The 15,862-nt window shown below is 36.4% G+C and overlaps 2 protein-coding genes and 1 pseudogene across 2 annotated transcripts; 1 reads left to right on the top strand and 2 right to left on the bottom strand.

Moving 5' to 3' along the window:
- Window positions 1-688: 688 nt before the first annotated feature.
- Window positions 689-4,291, bottom strand: LOC111368881 (rab3 GTPase-activating protein non-catalytic subunit). The gene is made up of 8 exons (XM_022990369.1): window positions 3,869-4,291; window positions 3,392-3,526; window positions 2,977-3,168; window positions 2,604-2,665; window positions 2,305-2,462; window positions 1,953-2,101; window positions 1,732-1,875; window positions 689-1,135 (listed from the first exon to the last, which is right to left on the bottom strand). Exons 1-8 carry the CDS (start codon window positions 4,241-4,243, stop codon window positions 959-961), a joined length of 1,392 nt encoding a protein of 463 aa, XP_022846137.1. The 5' UTR covers window positions 4,244-4,291; the 3' UTR covers window positions 689-958.
- An 803-nt stretch (window positions 4,292-5,094) lies between these two features.
- On the top strand, window positions 5,095-8,872 carry LOC111368880 (multiprotein-bridging factor 1a-like). The gene is made up of 4 exons (XM_022990367.1): window positions 5,095-5,317; window positions 6,857-6,940; window positions 8,300-8,382; window positions 8,478-8,872. Exons 1-4 carry the CDS (start codon window positions 5,185-5,187, stop codon window positions 8,595-8,597), a joined length of 420 nt encoding a protein of 139 aa, XP_022846135.1. The 5' UTR covers window positions 5,095-5,184; the 3' UTR covers window positions 8,598-8,872.
- Window positions 8,873-9,044: 172 nt separating this feature from the next.
- On the bottom strand, window positions 9,045-11,003 carry LOC111368373 (annotated as a pseudogene).
- Window positions 11,004-15,862: the final 4,859 nt, after the last annotated feature.

Here is a 15,862-nt window from a genome sequence, read left to right as displayed (position 1 = left end):
AGTCAAAACCATAATTAAGGAATTACTTCGTTTAACTTTTTCAGCATATTCGAATTACTCCAAAAAAGATTCCAAAAGTTCGCTACATCTATTTGATGACAAAGTTTCGCACACGAAATATTGGTGAGGTGTTGACTATTTTGTTTTAACGTCTTTTTATCTTATTTTTAAGGTTTGGCTAAAAAAAACAATAAATATTTAAATTTTTTTACAATTAAAATTTATTTTCATTATTAGTTTTAAATAACCACGAATCTTTATTCAATACCTTCACGGCTTCACCATGTTAGCTTGAGATTAAATGCTGCTTGTAATTAGTCTATGTGACTCTACAATTTATTTAGAGTCGATTTTTAAGCATAATCAAACATATATAAAAAATAAAAAAAATGTTAAAGAAAGTAGGTAAGAAGTTGCTTTAAACATCCTCTTAAAATATTGATTTAGAGACTAAGAAATCTGTCCAACTAGGGATAATATAATATATTATCCAAGTATGTACAGACAAATCCGTATTTCTCTAATATAAAAAAACAAGAATGATCTACAATATTTAAACAGCAGGATGACTCAAATTCTTGAATCAAAGTGACCAGATACATTTTATAACAAGAATAATTCTCCCCGTCCTGGGTTGGGGACAGGGGGGCGTCTGCCCAAAGTGACCAGACACATTTTATAACAAGAATAATTCTCCCTATCCCGGGTTGGGGACAGGACAATGCCTTGATTGCAACAAAAAGTTGTCAGTCCCCTGAAACAGATTGATTGATGTTTGTAAATTGTAATACATTGTGAAGGCCGTTTCCCATTTCCAAAATTTCAAAACAACAACGAACAACTTTAACAGGATTGCACTTCATTGTACACAACCTAGAATATGCATCAAATTTAAGAAACATTGTAACGTTCATCAACTTGACATGTTTTCTAAGAACGCCTTTGCACATGAGTAAGGTCAATGCTTAAGAACAGATATTTGACTAGAGTCTCCATTCAGAAAGAATACTTCCAATGGTATATGCGATGACGAAGTTGTCATTTCTGAATTAAATCTGTACGTTGGTTGTAGTATTTTGCTACCTCTAGGACATGGCATCGTTAAGAGTCGAGGTCCTGTCCTCATCTGCCAAACCTGCAAGAAACCAAGTTATTTTTAACAACCATAATTCAATTGAATGCAAAACCACATCATCCATCAAACCCAATGCAGTAGATCATTTTAGCGAAATTTCTCAGTAATTAACAACATATGCTTGTATATATGTACATGCATGCACACGTTGGAGGTGGCGGGTTTTGTGTAGCAGTAATTTGAAAAAAAAAAATATATATATATATATATATATAAGAACAGACAGCATATTTGGTTAAGTTCTAAAATTTTTTGTTTCCAAACACATTTGGATATATCACTTTCATGTAAAACAAGTTGAAATTTTTTAATGCAACTTAACTTAATGAAAAAGTAAGTCTTTTGTTTCCAACTTTGACCAAATAAAAAATAATTTATTTCAATAATTACATACTTGAGTGAAGTGTTAAAGCTTAGCTGAACACACACAATATCATATAAGAAAGATGCATCAGTCTCAATAGGATATATTAAATTTCAAGAACAATCAAACAGCAGAAATGCAAGATTTAAGCTGCTGCTTTTTTTTCACAGTGAAAGTGCTCGGGTAGACTATCTTTCCAAATAAGGAGTGCTGGCATGCAAGAGAATGGTACCTCAACTATTCCTTTTCGAGGTGCATGGATGGCCAGACAAAGGCAATAGTCACTCTTTGAGTAACCATAATAAGCAGAAGGTGAAGCTGCTGTATCTTTATTGACAAGCATCTCCATAAATAGGCAGTGTGCATCACGATATCCCTGAAAGAGAAACAAAGATAAAAAAAGATTAGCATTGTTACCTTGAAACACAATAAATAGCATATGCGGTCACAAACCTTCCACAAGCGCACCACCACAAGAGCTTGAGTGTCCAACAGCAAAATTCGTCCAAGTGAATCAGTTATTGCAGCCAAAGTACCATTAGGGGACAATGTAAGCTTCTCGCCTTTCCTTGGGTGATCCTTCAAACAAGTCAATGGAGAGGCTGCCACAAAGTAAAAGTTTTTAGTTTGTAGTGCAACATGTCAGCATCTTTGATGGCCAAATGATAATCTATAGAAGTATTAATCATCTATACCTACATATTTGGCTTAGAAATTAGATTTGTCACTCTCCAGAAATTTGACAGCAAAAAATTCACCAAGAATAACGTGTTAATTTAAAAACAATTAAAGGCAATTATCACACCTCCAGCAAATGGTTGAGTGTTCACTTCTGGCTTTTTTGTGGGCTTTTGTTCACTACGCCATATCAATTTTGAAAATGAAGCTATTGTCGAAAATGTTGCAGGAACAACTTTGGACAGAATAGCTCCTAGTAGTGATCTGCTCTTGTCCTCTGAAAGTCTTGAAATATGAAACAAAAGATCAATTAAGGAGGAAAATACGGAAACTGTAGAAGCTATAGCATAATGAAAACAGAAACAGTAAATTTTCCAGGGCGAGGGATTCTATAGAAATTATAACCAAAAAGCTCACCACACTAACCTAAATGCTGAAATTACGGCGTCATCTCCAATAGTGACTGCACAATAGTAATGTTGACTTGACTGCCCAACAATAAAAGCAGCTGAATTGAAATACCAGAATAAATTCAGAAAGTTGCAAAAGACACTGGGTTCAAAGAATTTAAACATATATACAAAGTCATTAGCCACAGAAGGGAGGAATAGGAAAGGGAAAAAGCAAAAGAATGGATGGGCAAGAAGAGAACGTTGATATAAAACTTTTAAAAAGCAATACGCTAAAGCTTCAGATAAGATAGTAACATTGTTTAAAAGTTTTAACAATCTTAATTGATGAGCACTGTGATTAGTACTCAAAATAATATATAAAGAGATAATCTAAAGTATTTAACTACCTGGATTTCCATCAGAGGTGGAGGCATGACACCAGTAATAGCAGCATCAGAACATGGTCCATATTTGCTAACATTCCACAGCTGGTAAGGAAGCCTTGTAAAAGATGATTCAGAATTCTCCAAATCTATCTTATCAAGAGAATCATTCCAAGACTGAGAATCTGTCCCTTGAAACCATCGTTGCAGCATGTTCTACATCTCATCAAGGACACATATCAGAACTTTGGGAAAATATCAAACTAGTGGGCAACTATACAATGGAAAAAAAAGAAAAAAAGAAAAAAAGAAGAAGCTGAAAAGGGTGATCTAGGATATAGTTCGATCTTTTAGTGGTAAAATCATGAGACCAATATGCCAAGAGAATTTATCCACTGAAAATCACGTAGGTAAACAAAAGAGTAGAATAATCACATACCTGAATGTCAGATCCTTCAAACCTTGCAATAACGCCTGGCATAACAACACAAACCTCCTCCGACGATGTATCTTCTGTTAAATCTCTCTTAGTTCCACGGACCCTCAACTTTAGAATCTTTCCGGTGTTCACTATCTGCAAACGTCAACCAGCCATTGAAACAAAACCTTTAATTTGAACTTATAGACAGGTTATAATAACAACAGAGGATGCATCGATCAAAACTACAGTTAGGGGCTACGTACTTCAGATATCATCATCCAGTAAACAACTATCAGATTCAGTTAAGTCAGTCAGCAGTAATTCATTCACCGAATAATATATTATAATTCAATATAAACCGTAAAATTTATATTTCACCCAATCCTCAAGAATCACCCTAATCAAATTAAAGATCCAAACTTCACCTAATTCCATGCACAAAATATAAACACAATAAAAATAACATAATATTTATACACATCCAAAATTGCCAACCTGTTTGTGAATGAGAATGCCATGGAGAGAATAAATCAAGAGGTAGCCACACGAGGTTCCCACGGCGAGCACGCTGCTGACTTCATCATCAAAGACAAGCCACTCGACAGCGGAAATGTACTCGGATTCAATTGGGGAGAGGTCGGGTCGAATCTTGATGACCCGGTTTTTATCGGGGTCTGGCCCGCCATTGTTGGAGGATGACCAATGAAGGATGAGAATTAGGGAGCGATTGGCGAAAGCTACGGAGTGGGTGTCAAGGGAAATTAGGAGGTCGGGATTGTCGACGAGCCAGCCTTCCTTGCCGGCTCCGAGATCGGTTAAGGCGTCGCAGGCTATACAGCCGAGATCCGTCGTGTGTAAGCGGCGAGACATTTAGGACATAGTGGTTGTACGGGATTTCGTGGATGCCCAAAAAATAAAAAATGAAAGGCTTTTATTGCACTGAATATAACTATGGGGATAAGAAAGTTAAAATCACATTTGGTGTGCTAATCTATTAAACATGTAGAAAGTAAGTCCCCAATCTATCAGCTTTTGTGGCAGTCTAGTCCCCAATGGACAATTTTTTCCCTTATTTGATTAAAAACTCAAAATTTTAGTCGAAATAAAAGAAAATACAAAACTATCAACCCTTTATTTTACTTTTTGTTTCATTAAACATAAAATTAAAATCATATTCTAAACCAAATAAATAAATAAATTTTTAATCAAATTCAAGGAAAAAAATTGTCAATTGGATGTGGAACTTTTCTTTTTAGCTGCAATTGTTAGTTAACGGCTTCGACAACTCTCCTATTCTGTTCCCTAATTACAATCTAAGCCCCTCGTTTGGCTCCTATTTTCTTTCATTTTTTTCCTCTTTCTTATTTCCAATCACACGATTCCATAAAATAATATTACACGTAAATTGAAATTTTTTTATTTTTTTAAACCACATATTTTTCAAAAAAATATTATTTTAAACATTAAAATTTAGAAAATATGAGAGTCAAACAGGGGCTAAGTCTGTTTAGCAAAAGCTAGCATTGAGACAAGGCTAGAGTACCTTTTATATACTAGATCTACGCTATAGGGGAAGCTAGAGATATATATATTTATTAATATATTACTGCTGGCTCTAATTGCTATATTTTCAACAGATTGAGGATCCCATCTGTAATGAAAATATTCCATTTGGATGTGCAACCAAACACCCAAAAATCTTCACCGTCTATAAATATCTCGTCCCCTTCGCAACTCACTGGATTAAGCACGAGAGGCTGGTAGATCTTTTTTTTCTTCAGAGAAAAAAGTAAAGGTAGAAAGCAAGAAAAATGTCAGGAATATCACAGGATTGGGAACCAGTTGTGATTCGCAAGAAGGCCCCCACCGCAGCCGCCCGCAAGGATGAAAAAGCTGTTAACGCCGCCCGTCGCTCCGGCGCTGAGATCGAAACAGTCAGGAAGTGTAAGTTTCTGAGTATATTGTGCACCGTTGTATATATGGCTTTTTTTTTTTTTTTTTGGTGGTGGAAAATTAACATTGTTCTTTTCTGTCAGTATAATTTTTTATTTTATCCGGTAACGTTTTTATATATTTCGAAGAAAATTAATTGACATCACCAATGTTTTTTTTATCGAGTTTTTCTCAATAGTCATATCTGTGTTTATGTGTTTTCACATATACCCGTTTTTTTTTTGGTTTTTTTTTTTTTTTTTTGGTGGTGGAAAATTAACATTGTTCTTTTCTGTCAGTATAATTTTTTATTTTATCCGGTAACGTTTTTATATATTTCGAAGAAAATTAATTGACATCACCAATGTTTTTTTTATCGAGTTTTTCTCAATAGTCATATCTGTGTTTATGTGTTTTCACATATATGAAATATGTACATGCGGGCTTCTTTCTTTCAGTTATGGATGTAATGCTTTGCAATGATTAATGTTCTATAATTCATTCTTTTGTGCAATTATTCATGAAAAAATTTGTTCTTCCAATCTCTAGCCTCTTATCCTAACGGTTGATTTACCTCTAGTTAAGAGAATTGTGGAAAATAGTTGGGGCCTAGGAATTGCAATTTCTGAATCGAAACTTCATATTGGATTGAAAGTTTCGAAATTTCAATCCCCTGATTCCATTCCACAAATTTAGTTCAAATGAAGGTCCGCTTATCTCTGACTTGTTGCTTATCGAAAACTTTTGTATTCTCTATTTCAAGTGGGCTTTGGTTGTCTATGATTTGTTTCTATTTTTTACTTTTCGTCACTAAAATACATATCATTTAGTTTCCATTTGCGTAATGTATCTCGGTACTAACTAGAGCAAAGCAGATTATACCTTAGCATGGATATTACCTGTTACGAATATGAAAAGAAGAAGACTACCAGGACAATGGGCAACCGGACTGACATACATGTTGATGTCATTCCAGTTTGCGTTTTACACTAAGCTGCTGTTTGGTTGAGATAAAAATAAGATTTTTAGTAGAATTTGATAAAAATTGTTGGAATATGTTATTGAAAAGTTGTGGGTCCCATACCATGTGTGGTTATAATTAATTGTTGTCTTTGACTTAGATATTAATTCACTTTTTAAGCTGAACCAAACAGGGGCTAAAAAAAATACTCGTTTTGTTTTCATTTATATAGAGTGAGAGAGCATATTCAATGCAATGTTCAACATAGGGATCCTCCAGAAGAAAACTTTCAGATTAATATCTACCAGGACAATGGCTAACATCTCTATTCTGGGCTGACAGTCCTGTTGATGTCAGCCCCCCTTTGTGTTCTATGCAAAAACAAAATACCCATATTGTTCTCATTTGTATATTGTGAGACAAGTTGCCAAAGTTACGCATTTCTCCTCTAAGATTCAGAATCCTTTTCTAAGTTGAGTTCTTGTTTTCCCTCATCTACTGTTTAGCTTGATTTTTATGGAAGTGTTAACGACCTTTGAGTAGATCTAGCTTTGTTTGTTGCTTCTAACACTTATCCTCTTTCGCTGCAGCTAATGCGGGGACAAACAAAGCTGCCTCAAGCAGCACTACCTTGAACACGAGGAAACTTGATGAGGACACAGAAAATTTGGCTCGTAAGTGCAATGGTTTGGTTCTTTTTAGGGAATTTTTTGTGATTAATTTGCGATGCTTGTTTCATGAAATTATCATTTGCATTTGTTAAGGCATGTGCAGGCCACTATATTTTGGTATGATCATGCAATCTCTCCTTTCTGTAATATTTATGAAGTCTTTTCAATTTTTATCTAGAAACATCACGTATCCTATATTTTTCAGATCTGAAGAGAAGATGACAGAAAATAGTAAAAGTGAATAAAACAATAAAAATTGCCTCCTTTACATAAGACATCCTTTTATGTGGGAGTTGTTAAGAAACTGGAAAAAAAAAATGAGTTTCTCGTGCAATTTGAAGAACAATTGCAGACATGCTGTGTTTATGGGCAAATAATTTAGCTTCTGTACTTTCTCAAGTGATCGTCCTGCTTTTACCATCTATATGCTATGGACGGGTTTAACTGGATATCCCTTTCTGTTGTCATGATATGCAATTTGTCTCTAATGACACTTTCTCCGCTTTTCCTCTCAGAAATGAGGAAACTTAAATGTGCTTCATTTGTTGAATTGAAGATAAATATATTCTCTTGAGATTATCATTCCTACCTACATTTCTGACTTATCACCTAGGGAACATTTTCATTTCCTCATTTCACGGGTGCCTACGGGTGGGTAGGTGGACTGAGCTATTTCCTTGCAGAATGATTAAAAATCCTTTTTTTTTTTTTTTTTTTTTTTTTTTTTTTTTTTTTTTTTTTTTTTTTTTTTTTTTTTTTTTTTTTTTTTTTTTTTTTTTTTTTTTTTATGGCGGGATCATTATTTCAACATGTAAATGCTTCAGTTGATGCTTCTTTCAAATGTGCTGTCAAAATTTTGGAAACTGTTCTTTTAACGCATTATTGAAAAGATTACTGAATGTTGTGCCTTGTCCATTAATTAGCTACTCTATTACTGTTTGAATGGACGGCCTGATGGGAAAAAATACACTTGTTTTCGTGTTTTCAGCCTTAATGTACCCTGATCCAATTTATCAATGTTTATTTAGCAATGTACTGATCCAACTTGTGGCCAGTTACATGCACTTGCTTCATGTTCCAGCTGTTCTATGCTATATGTACTTTTTAATGGATCTGATGTGTTTTATATTGTTCGTTGTTTGTCATTTTGTGGTTTTGGTTGTGGGCCAACTCCTAGGTGGCTTTTTTTTAAGGGCCGCATGATTTCATTGTGCATGAGTATAGGCAAAGTTTAATGACCCTTCAGTTTATATGAGTAATTAGTAATCAAATCCTAGGCAAATGCAATTTGGTTTGTTTTATTTATTTTTCTTCTAATGATCGGCCTTCACGCCCATTTTAATATTTTCCATGTTGTCTCAGATGAAAAGGTGCCCAGTGAACTGAAGAAAGCCATCATGCAGGCTCGATTGGACAAGAAATTGACCCAGGCTCAGCTTGCTCAGGTCTGTTTTACCTCACTTGGTTGCATACAAATAAATCATCAAACTTCGCACTTTGTACATGAAAATTCATTATTGCTTGTAATACTTGCCTTCAGATGATAAATGAGAAGCCCCAAATTATCCAGGAATATGAATCTGGAAAGGCAATTCCAAATCAGCAGATTATTTCAAAACTGGAAAGGGCCCTTGGTGTGAAACTGCGAGGAAAGAAATAAAACAAGCAGAAAGTAGAGTATTAAAAAAAAAAGAAGAAAAAAAGCACTGTAATGTTGTTTTCAGTCCTAGAAGTGTCGGTGTCCATGAACATATTTTCTCTTGTTTCTAACCGATGTCATAATCACCTGCTAATAGTATGGATTATGGATTTGGCTTTCCTTGTGAATGGGTTATGTTTTCTGAGGATTCCCCTCATCTCATGATTCGCAATATGTTGATGTCTCCTTTGTTTCACTGTAGCGTTTTATCTGAATTTCGAACATCCTTTATTATACATGGAACTTGTGAAAGAACCAGGAAGATGTTTGCTATGATTCAAACTAGAATAGTATAATATATACTGTACAACAACTAAATGAGATCAGTCAGATACACTTGTAGAAAAGACCCAAAGGAAAAGTACTCATATATAAAAAGCCAGCAAAGGTTCCTGGATAAACAGTTAATTACTCAAACGCCAGTTTTGTTCCATAACTGGTGACCGGTTAGACAAATTGCAAATGCCTGAAAAGCTGACAAAGGCTGCTGATAATCCATAGTGAAGGTATCATCTCCGACCTTCCCAAACTGGAGAAGTACTGTCTCCTCATCGCCTTTTCCACCAGGCTTGCTTTGATCTATTGTTGCAACCAGTTGAAAGTTCTTTACTGATGCAACTGTCACCCTACCATGAAAATTTAAGCACTAACATTCCAAGTGTTTGTGCCACCTTGGAGCTTTATTCTTCAAAATTGTGTATCCAATATCAGACTCTGGTTTCTTCATTTTTATATTATCTTGAGATTTGTCGGCTGCCATTTCTTCTGATATTCAGCACTGAAGTGAGCACCCATCCTCCTTGGTACGCTTGACTTCAGGAGGTTAAACTTAAAGGACACCTGCCCAATTTCAAAATTACCAGCGGGAACTTGTGGACTTATCTGTTTGCTTGCAAAACGATGAACAGCTCTACTGCTTAAAGACTTTGCTCCGTTATGTGGTGGTTGGCTATCATAGATTGTGAAATTAGTGCCAAGGAAATACTACCTGTCACAAGGGAAAAAACACAATTTGCTGAATGTCTCAACGACGCAAGGAAATAAATTTAAATGGTAAACCTTTTTTTGAAAAATGGATTACATGCAAAGCCTCAAGGAGAAAAAGCAGAAAATAATGAAATATTTGCAAGGAAATGCAACTGATGAACTCCTATGTTGTCTACCCTTGACAAAGAAAGACATCCCCATCAGTTCCTTCCAACAGTCAACAGAGAATACAACAAGAAATCAACTAGAAATTTCCTCTTAAGGACCACAGAACATATAGTCATTGGAAAGCACATCTCTTTCTTAAATAAGAAAGTACCTTACGAAAAACAGAAATAGTTATGAAAAGAGGGATAAGGAGAAGTTACTTCAAATTGTAATGGAAATCATAAGTCGTCCTCAACCCTTCCCAACAAGATTACAAGAGCTCTGCTAATTACAATAAAAGTAGGATCAACCATGCTGGAGTAAAAGAGAAAGTAACATAATGGTTTGGCCTGCCTCAAAACTTACGTTTCAGTAATCAGATAGGAATTCTTACCTTAATTTTCCGGCGTAGGCATTACTTCCTTTGGATATATCGTTAGCATCAAGTGATTAATGTAATCTATGTGAGTACCATTCCTGTATCTTCGTGCTGCTTAGAGGAATTTCCCTCCTCCTATAAATGCTGTCATAAACAGTGCAAGAACATCAGCTCAGATCATAAAATAAAATCATAAAAAAGCCAAGAGTTAGGAAAATCCAAGATAAATTGATAATATAGAGGAATTTGGTAAAACAATTCCTCATCAATGTGGTTTAATAAGGAAATTGCAATCATAGCCTATCCATACATCAATCTCAAAGCTATATAACGATTAGTATGTCTAGTTTTATAATCAGTATACTTAGACTGCTAAATTATTATTGTTTACACAATCTATCAATCTAAATTTTTAATACACTAATGATTGATTCCTTCCCATTACTATTGTTGACTCTAAAAAATATTGCCAACAGATACCGGATCCACTCGTGCACACGCAAACCTAGTCCAACATGCTAAGATACGTGGACGGTCTCAAATGGACTAATCAAGGGCGTGGGAGCGGCTCAACAATGCGAGACGAGAACGTTTGGAATCCTGCGAAATGTTTGCATAACGAATGTACAATAATTACCAATTCATATTTGTAGAATGCGAAGATGGATTCGTATAGTATTGTAATGTAAGGCAGTAAACAGGTTGTTGTATAAAGTGTGTTATGAGAGCAAAGAATATGTAATCTTGGGTCTTATATTGAATCTTGCATTCTCCTTGTGAGAGATGCATGGGGAAGTATTTATAGTATTACAAGTTAGATCGTGGCCCTCGGTTGAGAGTACACGTGGCCTCATCTCGTAAGTTTACATGTCAAATTAGACATCACACTTGACTTCCTAGCCTGCTATACATTTATTAATCGGCGGCTCCGCCGCTACATTGACAAGACAAGACATTCGCATTCTATGATGGGTGTCCCATCAATCAATCGGGAAGGATTCTTGTATAAGACTGGATCTCTGGGGAAGAGTGCTGATTACGCCCAAAGTATAACGCGGTGATTGTAGTACGGCTTTGGGGTGTCGTAATTTGCCAATAAAGTAATATTAAGATTAAAATTCAACAATTATTTCAATCATTTGATAGAAGGAACATGGCTAGATCTATGAAGGATTTGATAAAAATTAAAATAATCTCAACAATAAATAATTCAAATTGTAATTCAACAAGTATTTCGAATATTCGATAGAGAAAGCATGACTAAATCTATGAAAATTCTAATAATTGTTAAACTAATGTTAAAAACATATTCAAGATATGGAAATTCGATTCTAAAATTGTTTAATAATGAAAAACTCAATTACATGAATTAAAGATGTCGAAATCACCAAAATCGATTGAAATCCTTCGTTGCTTCACCAAGTTCCTTAGTTTTTCATGGAGTTTCTTGAGCACCAAGATGAAAGAAATAGGTCTGGGGGCGTCCCCCTTCGTTTTGGGTGGTTTTGGGCATTTATATCCCGTGAAAATTAAGTTACCATAAGAGATTCAATCGTATAAGGAAACTGAGATTTGGCCGCCCAAAAAACACTATGCGACCGCATGGTTATGGTCATTGCGGTCGCATGGTTATGCACTTTCAGCCTCTTCAATTCTCGGTATAGGTGTGTGCGACTGCATAGTAGAAAGGCATGCGATCGCATGGTTCCGCTAGACAGCTTTCAGTGTTTTAATCATAACTTTCTTTCCCGTTGTCCAATTGAGGTGATTCAAGTTGCATTGGATAGCTAACTCAAAGGGCCACAATTTTTATTCAGAAGTCATCTCCCAATTCGATCATCTTCCATGTCAAAAATGGGTCCCAACATGAGACTAAAAACTGGTGTGTTAGTTTTCGATTGGAAATTGATGTATTGATCAAACTTTGACGTTATTTCATCCCTTTGACTTCTTTCCTCATCCACTTGACCTCTAACACTTTTGAATCTTCATCATAATCTTAGACACAAGTTTGGATCATTTTCACTTTAGTCCCCGAACTTTCGTTCGCTTCTACTTTGGTCATTTTTCACTTGTTTCTTCCGAATTTCATCTTTTTCACCAAAATGCAACATAAACCAAAATATAAGAGTAATGAGTGCATTTTAGCATAATATAATCACATGAATGCAATAATTAAGAGGGAAAAATATGGTATTTTACACTCTTATCAAGTGCTGTTCAGGGCATCTGGGCCTTGGTATGAAGGGCCTCGACAAAGACAGACCACCTCAGCTTATTCACTTCGACGCCAGCATTTAGGCCACGTCATGAGAGTTGTTTCAGTATGGTGGTCAACTTCTATTAGCCTGGGAGCCTCAGCTAGGATGCCACGTGGTTCGATATGAGTGGGCCATGGGCCCAGTGGGTCGGTCAAGTGTGTCAACACGTAACAATAGTCCATCAAGTCTAAGTATAGTCATTTATGAAATGTGTGGACTTTAATGTGGTGAAGCCAGTGTGTTGGATAACAATTGAAAGAATTTTTTGTACCCTAAATAATAGTCCCCCAAGTCCAAGTATAGATATTTATATAATGGTTGGAGTTGAAAGTGTATTACCGTGTTCGGATTAATACGTAAAGTTTGCTGTTATGGTGTTGCTGCGAGAGAAAAGGGGTGACGAAGAAGCCGAGGCAATGAGTGGGTCAAACCTGCCAAGGCTTGTGAAGATGTGGTCGAAATGCGAGGAAGAAGCCGGGGCGATGAGTGGATCAAACCTGTCGAGACTTATGAAGTTGTGGCCGAATTGCGAAGAAGAAGTCGATGCAGTGAATGGAACGAACCTGCCGAGGCTTATGAAGATGTGGCTGAATTACGAATAAGAAGTTGAAGTGATGAGTGGATCGAACTATCGAGGCTTATGAAGATGTGGCTAAATTGCGGAGGAGAAGCCGAGGCGATGAGTGGATCGAACCTACCGAGGCTTATATAGATGTGGCTGAATGGCGAAGGAGAAGTCGAGGCAGTGAGTGGATCGAACCTGTCGAAGCTTGTTAAGATATGATTGTCTTCGATGGGTGTGCCAATGATTTGATGTTTTACGCATGTTACTGAGAATAGGCAACCGAACCATTTCAACTTCTAAGGCACGTACGACTGCTGCGTTAAATGCACAATGATGGTTACAGCTAGGCTTTCTAGAAAACGACGTGCCTGGGAAGGTGCATGAGTGGCATGTTTGAATTCGAGGCTTTGATTTTGAAAATGGTTTAAATTCTATGCCTCGGATTTGGTCTATAATGAAGGGCACAAATTTGATGGGCCTTGGTCTGACGGCTGTGGTTCATCCTGGACTTGTATAAAAGGCAAGAGACTCCCTTTTTTGAGCTTTCTATCTCTGCAATTCTCTATCTTCTTTGAAAATATCATTCTCCGGTGTTGGAGCTTTGCTTTGCTCTTGTTTTTTGGCATCCTACAGTTTTTTCAGTCGTTTGTGTAGGTATTTCTTGCGAGAATAATTTGTTTTACGATCTTTGTCCATTTTCCAAACTTTTTCTGATATGGAGTCCACTTCGGATAGGGAGGTAGTCACTGTTGCATCATTTGGTGAGAGGGCAGTTTGTAGGGGGGACTCCGACGTCGACCAATATGCTATGACCGAGGAGCCTATAAATTACGAAGAGGAGTGGGGGTACATCTAGGATACCCTCGAATATGACCAGAAGAGGTTGGGGAAAATAAGGGAGAGGTGCTGCGTGCCTCATAATATAGAAATATTAGTCCCCGAGGCCAACGAACGGGCCTGCTAGCTGAGGCACGGATCTGTCGCTGTTAGTGAATACATGTTTAAGGCGTGTATGCATCTTCCTATCACCTCTTCGTCAGGGCAGTGCTAAGGAATTTTATGTTGTCGTCGACCCAAGTTCTGCTGAATGGGTGGAGCCAGTTGGTGGGGGTCGTATTTTCTATGGAAGGAAGTGTCAATGGGGGAGGATTTGCCCTTGCATGTATTTCAGACCCTCTTCCAGCCTAGAGTCTTAGGTAAAGACGAGTCAAAGGGGGTGGTACTACACTACTCCCTAGGGGTTGCACGCCCCTTTTGTGGTGGGCTTGCCTTCTTCCATCAAGGAGTAGAAGGAGTCGTGGTTCTAGGTCCGGGGCAAATGGCAGGTAGTAGTTGGGGACAAAGCCTTGGCTTGCACTGTAATGCCCAGACCCCTAGTGGACCGGAACGCTACTTACTTTACTTAGCTTAACCGGTGGTTTAGTAACAAGTGTATACATCTTAGCGGAAGCTTACATCTTCGGATAATAATTTAAGTAACAATACTTCAAATACTTTAAAGAAAAACTCTGAATCATTTTTCAAAACAACAAAATGTAATTTATTTGAAAAAAACATAATTTGTTCTCGCATTTTGCTTTATTCAAAACTTTAAAGAAATAACATTGGAAAACATTTCATAAAAATAAATCCAAATCACTTATTCACCGAATTTTCACGGGCTCGTTGCATCATTCTCCATCTTCTCCTCCATCCATGCCCGAGGTAGAATTTCTTCAATCTGTAGAGATGAGATTAAACCCGTGAGTTGAAAAACTCAATGGGTGTCATAGGTACATTCATGATCAAGCTATACATTTCAAAACATTAACTTTATAACTTTTCATACATGCCGTACCCGGAGGCACCATTTGACATGAAGGGATATGCCATACCCGAGGGCACCATTTGACATACGAACATTTCTTCAACATAGAGGGGTATGCCGTACTGGAGTACCATTTGATATACAACCATTAACATAGAGGGATATGTCGTACCGGAGTACCATTTGACATACAAACATTAACATGAATCGAAACTTATAACTTAACACGATTAAACACATTGCACCTCTACCTACCTTGATTGATGCTTTTGAAACTTTGAAAACTTGGATTGAAAACTTCGATGAAACTTAGACGTTGAAAGAAATGCACTCCTTGGATGTTTGAAAACCGTTGAGAATTGATGCTTGGAAACACTTCTTAAACTTCTAGGAAAAATAGTTTTCTTCCCTCTTTTTTTCTCTCTTGGAAACTCTTTCTTTAGTATGTAAAAACTCTTGCTTTTGGTGTGAGAAAAAATGAGTGAAATAATGTCTCTATTTACAGGTAAATATCCCATAACTTAAAGCAAATGAAGGGTCAAATTTCATTTAAGAAAGAAAACATGGGTGTCATTTAAGTTTGAGGTTAAATGCTTCAATTTAGTGGGGTTTTTATTGCCAAAAACGTGGGTGGCCCTTTGAGAAAATAATTGATGAAAATAAATATTTAAATTCTAGAGAAAAACGAGAATTTTCATTTCAGACAGTTTCGGTAGACCGGTTGTAGTCCGATTGACACTGCATAGCTTTCAGTGTTTCTATCATAACTTCTTCTCCCGATATCCGATTGAGGTAATTCAAAGTGCGTTGGAAAGCTAACTCAAAGAACTACAACTTTTATTTAGATATCATTTTCCAAATCGAATGTTTTCTACTAAAAATCTGAAATATACTTTAATCATCCAATATTCATGTCTTAGTGCCACTATGGTGTCTAGAATTATTTGGGGTTCTACAAGAAATCATTTACTTAACATAAACCATCTCTAGGTTGCTAGTCTTCATCTTCACCTATCGAAACATTTTGAATCCTACGCAACTTAGATGATGGGGCTTCATCATTTGAAGATAAAAATAAAA

This window comes from Olea europaea, chromosome 19, assembly GCF_002742605.1.
Source record: "Olea europaea var. sylvestris chromosome 19, O_europaea_v1, whole genome shotgun sequence".
Taxonomy (NCBI): domain Eukaryota; kingdom Viridiplantae; phylum Streptophyta; class Magnoliopsida; order Lamiales; family Oleaceae; genus Olea; species Olea europaea.
This window is presented reverse-complemented; position numbering and strand designations above follow the sequence as displayed.